At 39.1% G+C, this 14422-nt stretch overlaps 1 protein-coding gene across 1 annotated transcript in view; it reads right to left on the bottom strand.

Moving 5' to 3' along the window:
* The window catches only part of LOC125242688, a 111106-nt gene extending 105011 nt beyond the window's left edge, over positions 1-6095 (bottom strand). The window contains exon 1 of the mRNA XM_048151556.1: positions 5760-6095. Coding sequence (XP_048007513.1) covers positions 5760-5830 — 71 coding nt within the window. The 5' untranslated portion in view covers positions 5831-6095. The remainder of the gene's footprint in view (positions 1-5759) is intronic.
* Between the last annotated feature and the right edge of the window lie 8327 nt (positions 6096-14422).

The raw sequence follows: 14422 nt of genomic DNA on the forward strand, positions 1-14422 counted from the left end.
CATAATCTTTACTGCCAAACTTTATTTAAACTTTCTGAATTTCAATAATGAAGTTTTGATTTTGACAAAGTTATATTATCTATTTGTTTGGATTTGATTTTCTCTACTACTTGAATTTTGCTGTTTCATGCTACAACTTAGTATTTATTGTAGGTACTAAAAGCTTAACATAAACACTACCTAATATAAAAGGCCTTATTAGGTATGCCAGTAATTTACATTAACAAAGCACTAAAGCCCGTCTAAATTTGCATATCCAACTCATTATAGCTACGTCTCTCGTGTTTTGTAAAATCTGACTAATTTTGGGGTAAATATTATAAAATACCCTTGCGATTAATCGAAAATTTTATAAGCGTGAAACATTAATACCTAAACATACAACTACAACTATCAGATTAGGATATTTCTATTAGTTGAAATGAAATATGGAATTCTGTGGAACTTAAATCTACTAGCGGAGTCTTCTGTCACAAGTATTTATCATACCTTATTAGGAGATTCTTAGCATAACTTATTGTAAATTGTATAACATGTTGTAACCAAAATAAACAATTTTCATTTTCATTTTATTAAGTTCATTAGAATACGGTAGAATGTGGCTAGGGCCTTGGAACCTAGGAGTGGCTAGATTGATCAAGGCAACACACGATACGTGCGTCAGAAGGAGGAAGAAACATACTAGTATTGCCTAAAAGAAGTTATATTTTACATGTAGGAGTACTATTTGTTTTTTTTTTGTAATGGTACCTACTTATAGAGAATAGAGAAAAATAGTGTTACATACTTTTTTTACGTTTGGTGGCACTCCGTGTTGTACTCTTTGAAAGTTTGAACTGTTTCTATTAATATATTATGTTCTTTATGTTACATTATCCTATCAAATAAAAAATAGCCGAAGCTATGTAGGGTAATAAAACTAATAAATTATTACACGGGCTACTTGCACCAAAGAAAATGGAGGATTAACCCGAGGGTTAACCCACCATTTTGTATGGAATTTGACAGTTGACAGCCCACTAACCTTGAGTTAAGTTGTTGGTGCAAGTGGCCCTTAAGTAATTATCATACAACAATAGTATTATCTATCACTTTTCATTCCCACTACACCTATGCCAATTTATTGAAGTGTATTTTATATATGAGGTTATTTGATTGTATAATGGCTTGGCTGTATACTAGTGGACCGGAGCCAATAACGTTCTGCCAACTTTGTAGCCTATCGATAACTTGAAATGGGTCAACACTAACAACTTAGGTATGCCTAAATAATATTCCTGAATAGGTGTAACTGGAGAGAAAAAAAATCACGACCCTGTGACCGTACTTAGCTAGGAAACCCTTTATTAATTCAATGTATTAAATTTTATAACAATATTGTTATGTGATGGGACCAGTGCCTTATGCCACCAATAAATTGCTCCGATATTTAGAATGAACAAGGTGATAATTTTACAATGTAGACTTAAAAGATGTAGATTTAAAATAAAAAATAAATAAAAAATCAGCAGGTAAGCCACAGGGGCACTTTTACACCTCAACAATTACAATAAATACTTAATATCAACTTAAGTACAACGCTACTATAATTAATGAGAGATGTAGGTATAGTCTTTAAATGTCAAAATTGTACATCTAAAAATGAAAGTGCTTATTGTAAGTGTATTTGAATAAAGAATAGTTTTAATCTAACTTAACCTAATGATTTTATTTTGATTAATTTACTGTATTTACTATTTCATAATCATTATCACATGGCAAACCTAATCAAAATGAAGAATTAAGAAAATTTGAAATAATAGATAACTATCCTGACTGCACTAGTTGCTAACAAGAGCGATAAAACATGCTAGTTAGCAAGCCAACGTTTATTGCATTGCATATTGCATCGCACTCTGCATCTCGTTACTTCCACTCAGTCCAGCCGTGCAGAAGAAACAACTAGCGCTTTTCTTAAGGTCATATTTACCTGATTTTCTAGCTGTGTTGATAATCCTTCAAAGATGATCCTAAGTGTGCATCACGAAATGGACTCAATCTCTAAAAGACTATCGGTATATAGATGTGTAGGGCCCATTCGGTGATGGCACGACAAATAACGGACGGACGGATTAAAGATACAGGATACGAGTTATTAAATCATTGAAAAAACGGGCGAAAAGCTAATTATGAAAAACGAAAACCACCATTTCAAGATTTTCAACATAATATTTATGGATAACGTGTCAAATTTTACGAAGTATTTCCCAGTATTGAAACTCGATCGTAAAAAAGAATTGCGTCTCCTCAAATACATTTTTTGATCAGACTCGTTTTCCGTGTAGGTGCATGGTGTAGGCGACATATGCAAAACGGTAGTCAACTAGTTTCCTGAATTTGGCTTTCAAATGCCATAACAGCGTTCATGGATACTTCCTTCCGGTATCGCTACGAAACGAATCCATAGGGATGTGCTTTACGGCAGATGTAGATTTCAAAATATTCATCGTTTGAGTCTGCGTATAGCAAGTTCCTATGGTCAGTTATACGCTTTTAGGAGGCTTGACTTGCTGCGAAACTGTTTTGTCCTAGAAAGTAAAATTGAAATAAATAGGCTATTTCTAGTCACACTTTATGTTGTTGTTAGAAACTGTAAGGTGATCTTTTGCTTTTCGTGCATTTTGACTGCTTTAGCTCAAATGCCACGAGTACCAGCAGTATCTGAGTGTAGATATAGTATGAATTTTCTGAGATGAACTTTTCGGTTTTGCCCTAATCTGTTAAACAAAGGCCTTTGTTTCTATTATTCGCGGTGGTTAGCTCCCGTTTCCACAGCACGTGCTAAAGTCTCAGTGTAGTTAAAAAGCAACTATCATGATAGCAATAAGGTTCAAATTTATTAAACAGTTTGCAGTGTGCAGGTAACTTTTTTTGAAGATGACAAAACGTGTTATCTCCGAAAGGGCTTTTTATGGATTTGAACCTTATTGCTATCATGATAGTTGCTTTTTTAACTACACTGAGACTATAGCACGTGCCGTTTAAACGGGAGCTAACCACAGCGAACAATAGAAACAAAAGCCTTTGTTTAACAGATTAGGGCAAAAGCGAAAAGTGCATCTCAGAAAATTCATACTATACTCGGTAGTCAAAGTTTATAACTAAGAAAATGACGTCTACGTTTGGCCATCCTTACTAAATCTGTATGGCTCTAGAAAACGTGTTGGCAGCCCGCCAACTGGGCAACGTATCGTAACGTAACGTACGAGCCGTAACAAAATAGGTGTATTCTATTCTGTAACGAAATTTAGCCATCCACAATAGGTACTTTAAAAAGCATAGTAAAATTAACAAAATAAATATAGCCTATATAGCATAGTTTATTGAAAATTACTAAGGTATGTACCTTGTTAGGTTTGGCTTCAGTGTGTTAGTGCGTTTTCATGTTATCCGATCCGATATCGGATGTAGGACCGATATCCCATAGGTACATTGAAGCCGCCATCTTTGATTTTTGCCTTTAAATCCTTCTGACTACTGATCGAATAGGATCGGATAATGTGAAAACGGACTTAGGAAATATTCGTAGAAGCATCAACGATTATTTTATGAAACCAAGTTGTCCTTCTGTGTTAGTTTAGTAATATTAGTAAGAATAGTAGGATACTTACTTCTAGAAACTGCATAGTGCAGACCAAAATTGGTAGTTTCAAATTGTCTATGTCGTAATAAATAGCTATCAAAAACAAATTAATAATAGAAAGCTATCAAGTTTACTTACTAAATCTAATCATCAAACTGCAATAGCGATTTTGTATCTAATCTTTGAGGGTTGTGTTTTATCATATCATCTATCTAATAATATGTATGTATACTACAGGGTGTTTATCGGTGCAATCTGACCGATAGGTGTGGTGTCCCTACACGTGACTGTTGGTGAAGATATAAGTACTTTGTTTGTAGATAGTCGTAATATTACTAAATGTTGTGTTATAATTACTCACAACAACATTATCTATATAGCATTACCTGTATAGGTTCAACAAATGCAACCCCAAGACCAACATTTAAAATTTCGGCCATCGTCGTGTCGCCATTTTATGAGAAAATGCTTAGAGCCTTATAAGCTGGAGCTATTGAGCAATCTTTGTAGCAGATTTTAATATGTACAAAAGAGTGCGGACCTATTATAAACCTTAATAAAAAATTACATATTTTCATTAAACTTTTATATTTATCGTGATATTTTTACATTTATACGGCTAGGTCTGATTTTACTATGTGTAGGCATGTTATGTCACATATTTTCCTGGGAATGAACATTCCGTTTATAAAAAAATTGTTGGATTAAGTCGAATGAAAATATTTCGCAAATTCGGTGACCTATTTAACCAAACAACGAAGAAAGATTAAGATAATGAAGTACTTACTCATTCAGAATTGCACTGTTTTTTCCTTCTGCGTCTCTGACTGTTATTACCGAGTTCCAGAAAATTGTGAATCAATTTTGTAAATATAGATAACTATAGTAAACATATATATATATATATTTATATATATATATATATATAGTGCATAAGTACTATTCCAAGCAACGCAAAAAATCTATTGATTGCGATAATAAAGTAGGTACCTGTCTATCAATCAGAACTGCGCTGTTTTTTTTTCTGTTCGAGTCCCCCCTCAGTGGAAGACGGTAGACCTTGCAGAAAACAGGGCAGCCAAAGAACACTAGAACCTACTCAGAATATTGTGCCAACGGTGTGTATCGTTAGAGTATTTTCACATTATCCGATCCGATATCGGATGTAGGACTGTTATCCATAAATTTAAGCCGCCATCATTGATTTTTGCCTTTGAAATCCTTCCTACATCCCATATCGGATTGGATATTGTGAAAACGCACTTACGGTCGGCAACGCGCATATCTATAACACTTCTGGAGATGCAGGCGTCCATAGGTTACGGAAAATGCTTACCATTTGGTCGGTTATATGCTTGTGTGCCACCGCTGAAGTACAAAATACCCCGCTCATAATAAGAACATCAGCAGGCAGTTCCGATTTAACGTCGTAGGGATTTAAAATTCAAAGTATTCAGGAAGAGTTTACTGCTTTGTTTATTTACCTACCTGCATATATGCATATGTAACATACTTTAATTACGATATAAAATATTGCAGCTCTTTGAACGCCGTATGTACGTTTGGTGAGATCATCCTCGCAATGCACATGTAAAGAACAGGTTTTAATACCTATCATTATTCTTGGTTTTCGCACCTTCATTCATCATTCTTTTTTTAGACGTTAATCTAAGTAAAAAAGTACAAAAAATAGAGTCAAAATATTCGTAACATAATAACGATAGGTATGTACAGCTACATAAGTAGACTATGAGCTACATAAGAGACCCTATAGATATTATTGAAGTTACAATTTCAAATGTCAACCACTACTAACATTTGAAATTGTAACTTCAATAATATGCGAAATGTATTTCCAGAGAAGTGATAATTATAATACATGCCCATAAATAAATACCAATTTATTTGTCTTTATTTATTTGAACTAAATATGACTGAACGTAAACAACGGCGCGATAATTTTCGACGCAATATTATTCAATAACAAGCAAGGATTTTAATATTAAGTACCTAATTCCTGATTTTAGCAGAAACACTAAGTTTTAAGTTCTCGTTAGCTATTTTATTATGCATGCAACATAAACAAAACAAGTTTAAGCGGTCGATCACATGTTCGAAATTTAAATTTAGAACTCACCCGGTCTCGCGGTTATCCAGGGAGTTGTTCGAAGACCGGGGCACCAGGGGTCGGTAGCTGGACCGCGTCATGGCTTTGGTTAACACTAGCGAGGGCTCAAACACTCATACCGTCTATTATCACACGTTACTTGAGCAAACGAAGCGCCTGCCACACGACAAAGTACTGATTAACATTGTTTAGTCAAGCCGCACAAGTAGCGGGCCGATAACAACTATCTATCACACATCGAGGACATATTTAATCTAGGCACTACGCGCAAAACAATAACATCACGTTAACAATCTAAAAAACTATTTTGTACAGATGCTCTGAATGGACCGATCAATAATATTAAGTTAGGGTGAAAGCTCGCTGGGAGCCACCACGCCTCCCGGCCGGTTCTGACAGCTTTTGCAATATTTACTATAACGCCATCTGCCGTTTAATAGCCGCATTAAAATTTTACCGAACGCACTCGATGTTTACCCACTTTAGTATTCTCGCGAGGGGCGCTGATAGCTCGTACTTATTGATTTTCCTCGTAGCTCTCTGGAAATAAAGACGTAAGTGATATGGTTTTTCATACAAAACCTGACATTTAGTGCAAAAGTAAAACTTAGAAGATTTCTAAAAATAAACGAATGTCGGTCTATGAAAATTTAATTATGTGCCTAATGATATTAGAAAAATATGTGCTATTTTTTATTAATATAATTATCTCAGTATTATATTGTCTTTTTATCTTCGATTTTATTAGTCGATGTTTCTTCGGCTGGTTTTTCCTTGTCTTCTATAGCTTTCTCTTCTGTTTCGTTCTTTCCTTTTTCTTTATTTTCGTCGTGTTCCTTTAGCAAGTCATCCAGCTCTTTTTCTGCAGTTAAGAGGTCCTCTTCTGTAATATTCATGTCCGGGAAACGTCTCTGTAAGCGTATTGCGATATGTAAACACGCGATATTTTACAAGGTTTAGACTATCTCGATATGTTCTTACTTTTAGGGTTAAATATTGGAATAAGTAATAATAACTAGGTAAACAGAGAAAATGTGTCTAAAATAAATGTTTCTATTACGAACCTATGGAAACAAATAATAAAATTATCCTCTTAAGTTCTTGAGTAGGGTAAGAATAAATTGTTACATTAAAGGAAAATATAAAAATAGCGTTAGCGCTGTGAGCACGCCGTATGTGAACACCGTCTAGTCGAGTACCTGTAGCTCCTGCAAAGACTGCTGTATAGTCTGCTGCTGCTGCCTCATGCGCCGTGGCAACGTGAACACAGCGCTGAACAGTCGCAGCATGATCCACACTAGCGCTGTGAGCACGCCGTATGTGAACACCGTCTAGTCAAGTACCTGTAGCTCCTGCAAAGACTGCAGTATAGCCTGCTGCTGCTGCCTCATGCGCCGTGGCAGCGTGAACACAGCGCTGAACAGTCGCAGCATGATCCAGACTAGCGCTGTGAGCACGCCGTATGTGAACACCGTCTAGTCAAGTACCTGTAGCTCCTGTAAAGACTGCTGTATAGTCAGCTGCTGCTGCCTCATGCGCCGTGGCAGCGTGAACACAGCGCTGAACAGCCGCAGCATGACCAGACTAGCGCTGTGAGCACGCCGTATGTGAACACCGTCTAGTCAAGTACCTGTAGCTCCTGCAAAGACTGCTGTATAGCCTGCTGCTGCTGCCTCATGCGCCGCGGCAACGTGAACACAGCTCTGAACAGTCGCAGCATGATCCACTCTAGCGCTGTGAGCACGCCGTATGTGAACACCGTCTAGTCAAGTACCTGTAGCTCCTGCAAAGACTGCTGTATAGTCTGCTGCTGCTGCCTCATGCGCCGTGGCAGCGTGAACACAGCGCTGAACAGTCGCAGCATGATCCACACTAGCGCTGTGAGCACGCCGTATGTGAACATCGTCTAGTCAAGTACCTGTAGCTCCTGCAAAGACTGCTGTATAGTCAGCTGCTGCTGCCTCATGCGCCGTGGCAGCGTGAACACAGCGCTGAACAGTCGCAGCATGATCCACTCTAGCGCTGTGAGCACGCCGTATGTGAACACCGTCTAGTCAAGTACCTGTAGCTCCTGCAAAGACTGCTGTATAGTCTGCTGCTGCTGCCTCATGCGCCGTGGCAGCGTGAACACAGCGCTGAACAGTCGCAGCATGATCCACACTAGCGCTGTGAGCACGCCGTATGTGAACATCGTCTAGTCAAGTACCTGTAGCTCCTGCAAAGACTGCTGTATAGTCAGCTGCTGCTGCCTCATGCGCCGTGGCAGCGTGAACACAGCGCTGAACAGTCGCAGCATGATCCACACTAGCGCTGTGAGCACGCCGTATGTGAACATCGTCTAGTCAAGTACCTGTAGCTCCTGCAAAGACTGCTGTATAGTCAGCTGCTGCTGCCTCATGCGCCGTGGCAGCGTGAACACAGCGCTGAACAGTCGCAGCATGATCCACTCTAGCGCTGTGAGCACGCCGTATGTGAACACCGTCTAGTCAAGTACCTGTAGCTCCTGCAAAGACTGCTGTATAGTCTGCTGCTGCTGCCTCATGCGCCGTGGCAGCGTGAACACAGCGCTGAACAGTCGCAGCATGATCCACACTAGCGCTGTGAGCACGCCGTATGTGAACATCGTCTAGTCAAGTACCTGTAGCTCCTGCAAAGACTGCTGTATAGTCAGCTGCTGCTGCCTCATGCGCCGTGGCAGCGTGAACACAGCGCTGAACAGTCGCAGCATGATCCACTCTAGCGCTGTGAGCACGCCGTATGTGAACACCGTCTAGTCAAGTACCTGTAGCTCCTGCAAAGACTGCTGTATAGTCTGCTGCTGCTGCCTCATGCGCCGTGGCAGCGTGAACACAGCGCTGAACAGCCGCAGCATGATCCAGACTAGTGCTGTGAGCACGCCGTATGTGAACACCGTCTAGTCGAGTACCTGTAGTTCCTGCAAAGACTGCTGTATAGTCTGCTGCTGCTGCCTCATGCGCCGTGGCAACGTGAACACAGCGCTGAACAGTCGCAGCATGATCCAGACTGGCGCTGTGAGCACGCCGTATGTGAAAATCGTCTAGTCGAGTACCTGTAGCTCCTGCAAAGACTGCTGTATAGTCTGCTGCTGCTGCCTCATGCGCCGTGGCAGCGTGAACACAGCGCTGAACAGCCGCAGCATGACCAGACTAGCGCTGTGAGCACGCCGTATGTGAACACTGTCTAGTCAAGTACCTGTAGCTCCTGCAAAGACTGCTGTATAGTCTGCTGCTGCTGCCTCATGCGCCGTGGCAGCGTGAACACAGCGCTGAACAGCCGCAGCATGACCAGACTAGCGCTGTGAGCACGCCGTATGTGAACACCGTCTAGTCAAGTACCTGTAGCTCCTGCAAAGACTGCTGTATAGTCTGCTGCTGCTGCCTCATGCGCCGTGGCAGCATGAACACAGCGCTGAACAGCCGCAGCATGACCAGACTAGCGCTGTGAGCACGCCGTATGTGAACACCGTCTAGTCAAGTACCTGTAGCTCCTGCAAAGACTGCTGTATAGTCTGCTGCTGCTGCCTCATGCGCCGTGGCAGCGTGAACACAGCGCTGAACAGTCGCAGCATGATCCACACTAGCGCTGTGAGCACGCCGTATGTGAACATGGACTTGGCCATCGCCCAGAAGTCCACGCCGACTTGCTGCGTCTTCATGCTGGTGACTTCGTATAGGTAGTCGGTGTCTCGAGGTTTTTTTCTACAAAGATCATATACTTATTATAATATAGGTAGTCCTCAATGAAGTATGATTTTAGATGATGAAAGTATCGGCACACGCTTAAATGTGTAGTTCTTTGGCTTTAGTGGCTTAGGTAAGTATAGCAAAAGGGAGCGCAAGCCTTCCAAATCCCAAGAGTTGACGCTTTTTTTTGTAAAATCACTGCTGTGACCAAGTTTCAATTTTAAAGGAAATCTTTCGGAACCATTTGAGCGCCATTTTCCGTACCAGACGTTGACACTTACTACAAGTGGTCTCCAAGCTTAAGGCAGTTTCTTGCCTTTGAAAGGATGCCCAGCCCATGGTTTTTTTGTCAGAGGTGGGAGGTGAAGATAATCTTTAGCAGGAGCATCAGTTTAACACTGAGCATTCCATACGTTTTATTCCGTTGGTGAATACTACCGAAAAAAAGTCGCGCAGCCTAGATTTAGCCACATAAAATCTTACCCGATTCGCTCCTTCAACTGCAAACACTAAAAACAGGAGTCGCGAACCTTTTTACAATGTTTCTCAAGAGTTACGTATGAGCCACGTCATCACGTCAGCTGTCTCGTCTGGTACGGGCGAGTGTGATGACCTACTTCCCATGGCAATGCCGATGGGCACGAATTATTGATGACGCAGGGGCGGCCAACAGTTGGCGGTTGTCTTCGACGGAGATAATAAGTAGTTATTTTCACTACACCAACTGGTAAAGGCTCTCTTGATTCTTCGAAAGCCGATAGGTAGCAAATTTGTATTTTATCCACAAGAGTGCAAAGTAATTTCATACAAATTTAGACTTGATGTCTTAAGCTGGCTTGTATAATTTACCTTATAAATGATAATTTTGAATCATAAATATCTACATACAATCACGCCTGTATCCCATAAAGGGGTAGGAAGAGCACAAAGAACTGCTCAAGTTTCAGAGCCACTCTTAGGAATTAAAGGGTTATAAGAAAACGAAATCATAAATCAAAATTTGAATCAGAAATATTTAACAAACAACGGCGGATCTGATTTAGTTTGACGTTTACAGTTAGTATTTTATTAAGTGTTCGTTTGGTGACTGGTGACAAACCTTCGAGCCTTGAAACCCTCGCAACGCTCAAGATTCCAATTCTCGAACCACTAGCTAATACTTTAATATTGGAATGTTTCGCTTGCTCATTCCTCGTCGCGCACGAATTCTAATGACCTTTCATATGTAAGATATCATACGATACGATTTATTACGAATTACATGTTTATTACGAATATTACAGACGAATGTTATGGACCCATGGAATCGACGAATCAATATAGAGTAATTACAACCGTGTCGTCCAGTTGACCGCTTAACCAATAGTAATGTATTTATTTTATGGTATGCGCGTTTTGACACGACAATGCAATATTACTCGTTACTACGTTGGCGAAAATAACACACAGGGCTCAAATAGTTATTTGTTATAGGTACAAGGGGCTAAAATTGTTATTTATCCGCAAGTGACAATTTAACTACCCTAGCAAGTGAAAGATTCCAATATTGAACCGCGAGTGTAGCGAGTGAATCATAATGTGGAATCTTGAGCGTTGCGAGGGTTTCAAAGTACGTAGGTTTAACAAATTTTGTCACCGAGTAAAACACAAACATTGTTTTTTTTTTTTAATTTTTGATTTAAACGACAATTCTACCAGTCAGCTTTACGTCAAGTTAAAATACTTCTCACTCTTGTGGGTAAAATGCAACTTTATCATTCGATTTGATGTATCAAGAGTGATGAAAATGACTATTGTGAATTGTCGACGTGTTTGGAATTGGATCACTACTAGGCCTGTACTAGGCTTTCATATTAACATTTGTCTGATTTGTCCATATCTAATGTGCGTTGAACATGTTCCCATATTGACAGCCACTACGCACATAGTGCTACGTCGTAGCAATAATAGAAAGGACAATATTCGTAGAGCGTAAGTGCGTTTTCACATTATTCGATCCGATATCGGACCGATATCCCATACTTTACAGACGCCATCTTGGATTTTTTCTATTGAAATCCTTCTGATATCCGATATCGGATCGGATAATGTGAAAACGGCTTTAAACGGTCTTAGCACTGGTTGCACCAAACCGTCTGTCATCGTTAAAGCGTTCGTTAAATTTTATTGTATGGGAAGTTCCATAGACGTCTGCTGCGTGACGATGAAGTGTCTGTCAAATGTGGTTGATGCAACTGGCCCTTAGTGTAAAAACGGTCTAACAATGTATTATACGAGTCGCAGCATGAAGGTTGATGATGGAATGTCAAGTATGGAAATGATCTATATTTGAGTGTCTTTGACTGCGATACAGAGCCTGTTATTTACTTATATGACCCGAACAGCTGTTAAATGGATTAGTTCCTGGCTGGTTAAGATGATATTGATTACCTACAGTCGTGGTGAGTTGGCATCCTGAGAGAAACCGTCAGTCAAATTTGAATTTTATTGAAAAGTATCGCAGTCAAATGCACTGCATTCCTTTAAAAAAGATTTTCGATTCGGAGCCTCCGACATATCCTAAGACGTTCCTTCAATGCTGAGGATCGTTCGTGGCATTGCCAGGCAGGACGTCCTTGTGCCGGTGCTGGCCAGAGCATTCAATATAATCGAGCGAGATATAATTTTGACGCCACTAATTAGTTTTTTCATCGAAAGAAAAATAATTTTTTACATTTTACTAAAACTTTCTCCAGCAGTTCTCAAAACGTTTGTACAAAGCCATGCAACAAATGTTAATTGATCCTATTTTGTTACCAACATTTAGTAATATAAGTCATAAGATACATTTCGTAAGATATATAAGGACTGTATCGTTAAGTATAAGGACAAAACAAACCTCGTCTAAATGTTGACATGTGCATAATTTTGTATTATTATGTTCCGAGAGTATGATCTTAAGGTATTGGTAAGTACTATTTGATATAAGAAGGTCTGATATTTTTTTTATTTTAGGGACTTTATGGTACTTTCATTAAGGTCTAGCAAATAAATTTCGGACAACCCCTATCTGGCTTAATTTGAGAATATTTCAATGACTCTTTGTACGATTTCAACAAACAAAGGTGAATATGCTGCCAAAATATATTCTATAAGAGTCCTCTTCATGGTTTTTCCAATTGGGAACTTGTAGAATAAATGCGGCGAATTTATATAATTTAAAAAAACGCAATTTTGAGCAACGTTCCGGATTGCCGTAAATTTTTGATGCTAGCAGGATGAGAGAAACAGGTAAAAAAATTAGCCATAGGCCAAAGTCTAATTGACATTCATGGTGTTTGAACAGTGCTTAAACCAGATCGATATAAACAATGTATGATAGTCAAATTCGACATCAAAGTCGGAGTTAGAGTAAGCACCATGCCACATTCTCTAAATGGCCGCCATACACAGATCTAGACTATGTCCAGATATTCTGCTTTGTGGATCATGTGTCGTTGAGGTTCGCACCATACAATTTTTTTTCGCAATCGTATCGTCTTTTACGCACTTTGTGAATTTTCTAGTAGCATTTGTCCGGAATCGTAATTGGTACTCGGGAGGATTAAGTCAATACTGTCTAAACCATATGCTTTACGTCGAGTTTCTAGGACAAAATGTGTACCTTATTATGTGCCTTAGCCCATGGCTTGTTATAAGAAAAAAATATAATAGCAAATAAATACGGCTACTCAAAGTTGTCTTCATACTTAACGATACAGTCTTTACAGGATAATTGTTATAATTAAGAAAATATAGATAGGTACTAGAGAATCTTTATGATGAAATAAAACTTACTAAAATCTGAATTCATCAAAAAATCTTGGTAACAAAACAGGAATAAAAAAACAAAGGGTATAGCCGGATAACCGTAGTGAAACTACCCTAAGCGAAAAAACTGATTTCCTTTTACTGTGATTCGTTTAGGGCAGTTTCACTATGGTTATCCGGCTATACCCTTTAACTTTTTCCTTAATTTTTGTACAAACCACAGATGTCATATAAACCATAGATCAAGCAAACGTATCTACTTAGCGTGTCAAATGAACTCAGTGAAATCCACTGAGTTGTCCGTCTTTAATCGCAGCTTGCAGCTTTCGGGCGTCAATTTTTGTAAGTTGAAGTCAACAAAAACATTAAAAATGCCTCGTTACATGATATTTAATTGCAACAACATAAAACTTATCAACACTCAAGGGCCTGAGACATATTTAAAATCACAGGCAAGTAACAACTTCAGTACAAAATCTGACACGCTCGGCCGCCATACAAATAAATGAACTCGTTTCTTCTATCTAAATCTAATTCTGTGGTACAAACCTTTTGAGAACTGCTGTTTTACCTATCAAGATTGAAAAAGTTAGTGATTCTCAGTAGAAATTACATGAGATTTATCAAAAATACCACATTAAAAAGTGGACAAAAAAACGCTCAGTTGCCAATGCGGACCCCAAGCTATCAAGAGCCGGGCCAAAATGCCGGGATGAAGAGCTGAAGTGATTGCCGCTAAAGGTTGGCAAATTTAGATTCCCTTTAGTTGTACCAGTAGGTTGGTACTTACTGTTCAAATAAATTAATAGTTTAAAAAACACTATAAAACACGCTTTTATAAATGCACGTAAAAGCCAAAAATAAATTATGGATCGTTCAAGTTGTCTCTATTTGTGAGCTGAAGTTTAAAAACTATGTGCTTTTAATTATAATATTTGATTGTAAAAGCGTGGGGCGCTGGAACAGGAAAGACTTTTTGTATAACTTGCTGATAAATCAAATTATGCTATGTTACGAGAAGGAGGTTACACAGATTGACGCGCTAACTGGAGTTGCAGTATGACTAGTAGGTTCTACATTAAACAGTCAAATCAATTAAAAGTCAGTGTTCAAAGTAGGTACCAGTTTGTCGAACTCAGACAAAATATGCGCTAGTAGCGAGGAGAGTCGACAGTCACC

Source organism: Leguminivora glycinivorella, chromosome 3 (genome assembly GCF_023078275.1).
Source record: "Leguminivora glycinivorella isolate SPB_JAAS2020 chromosome 3, LegGlyc_1.1, whole genome shotgun sequence".
NCBI classification, from domain to species: domain Eukaryota; kingdom Metazoa; phylum Arthropoda; class Insecta; order Lepidoptera; family Tortricidae; genus Leguminivora; species Leguminivora glycinivorella.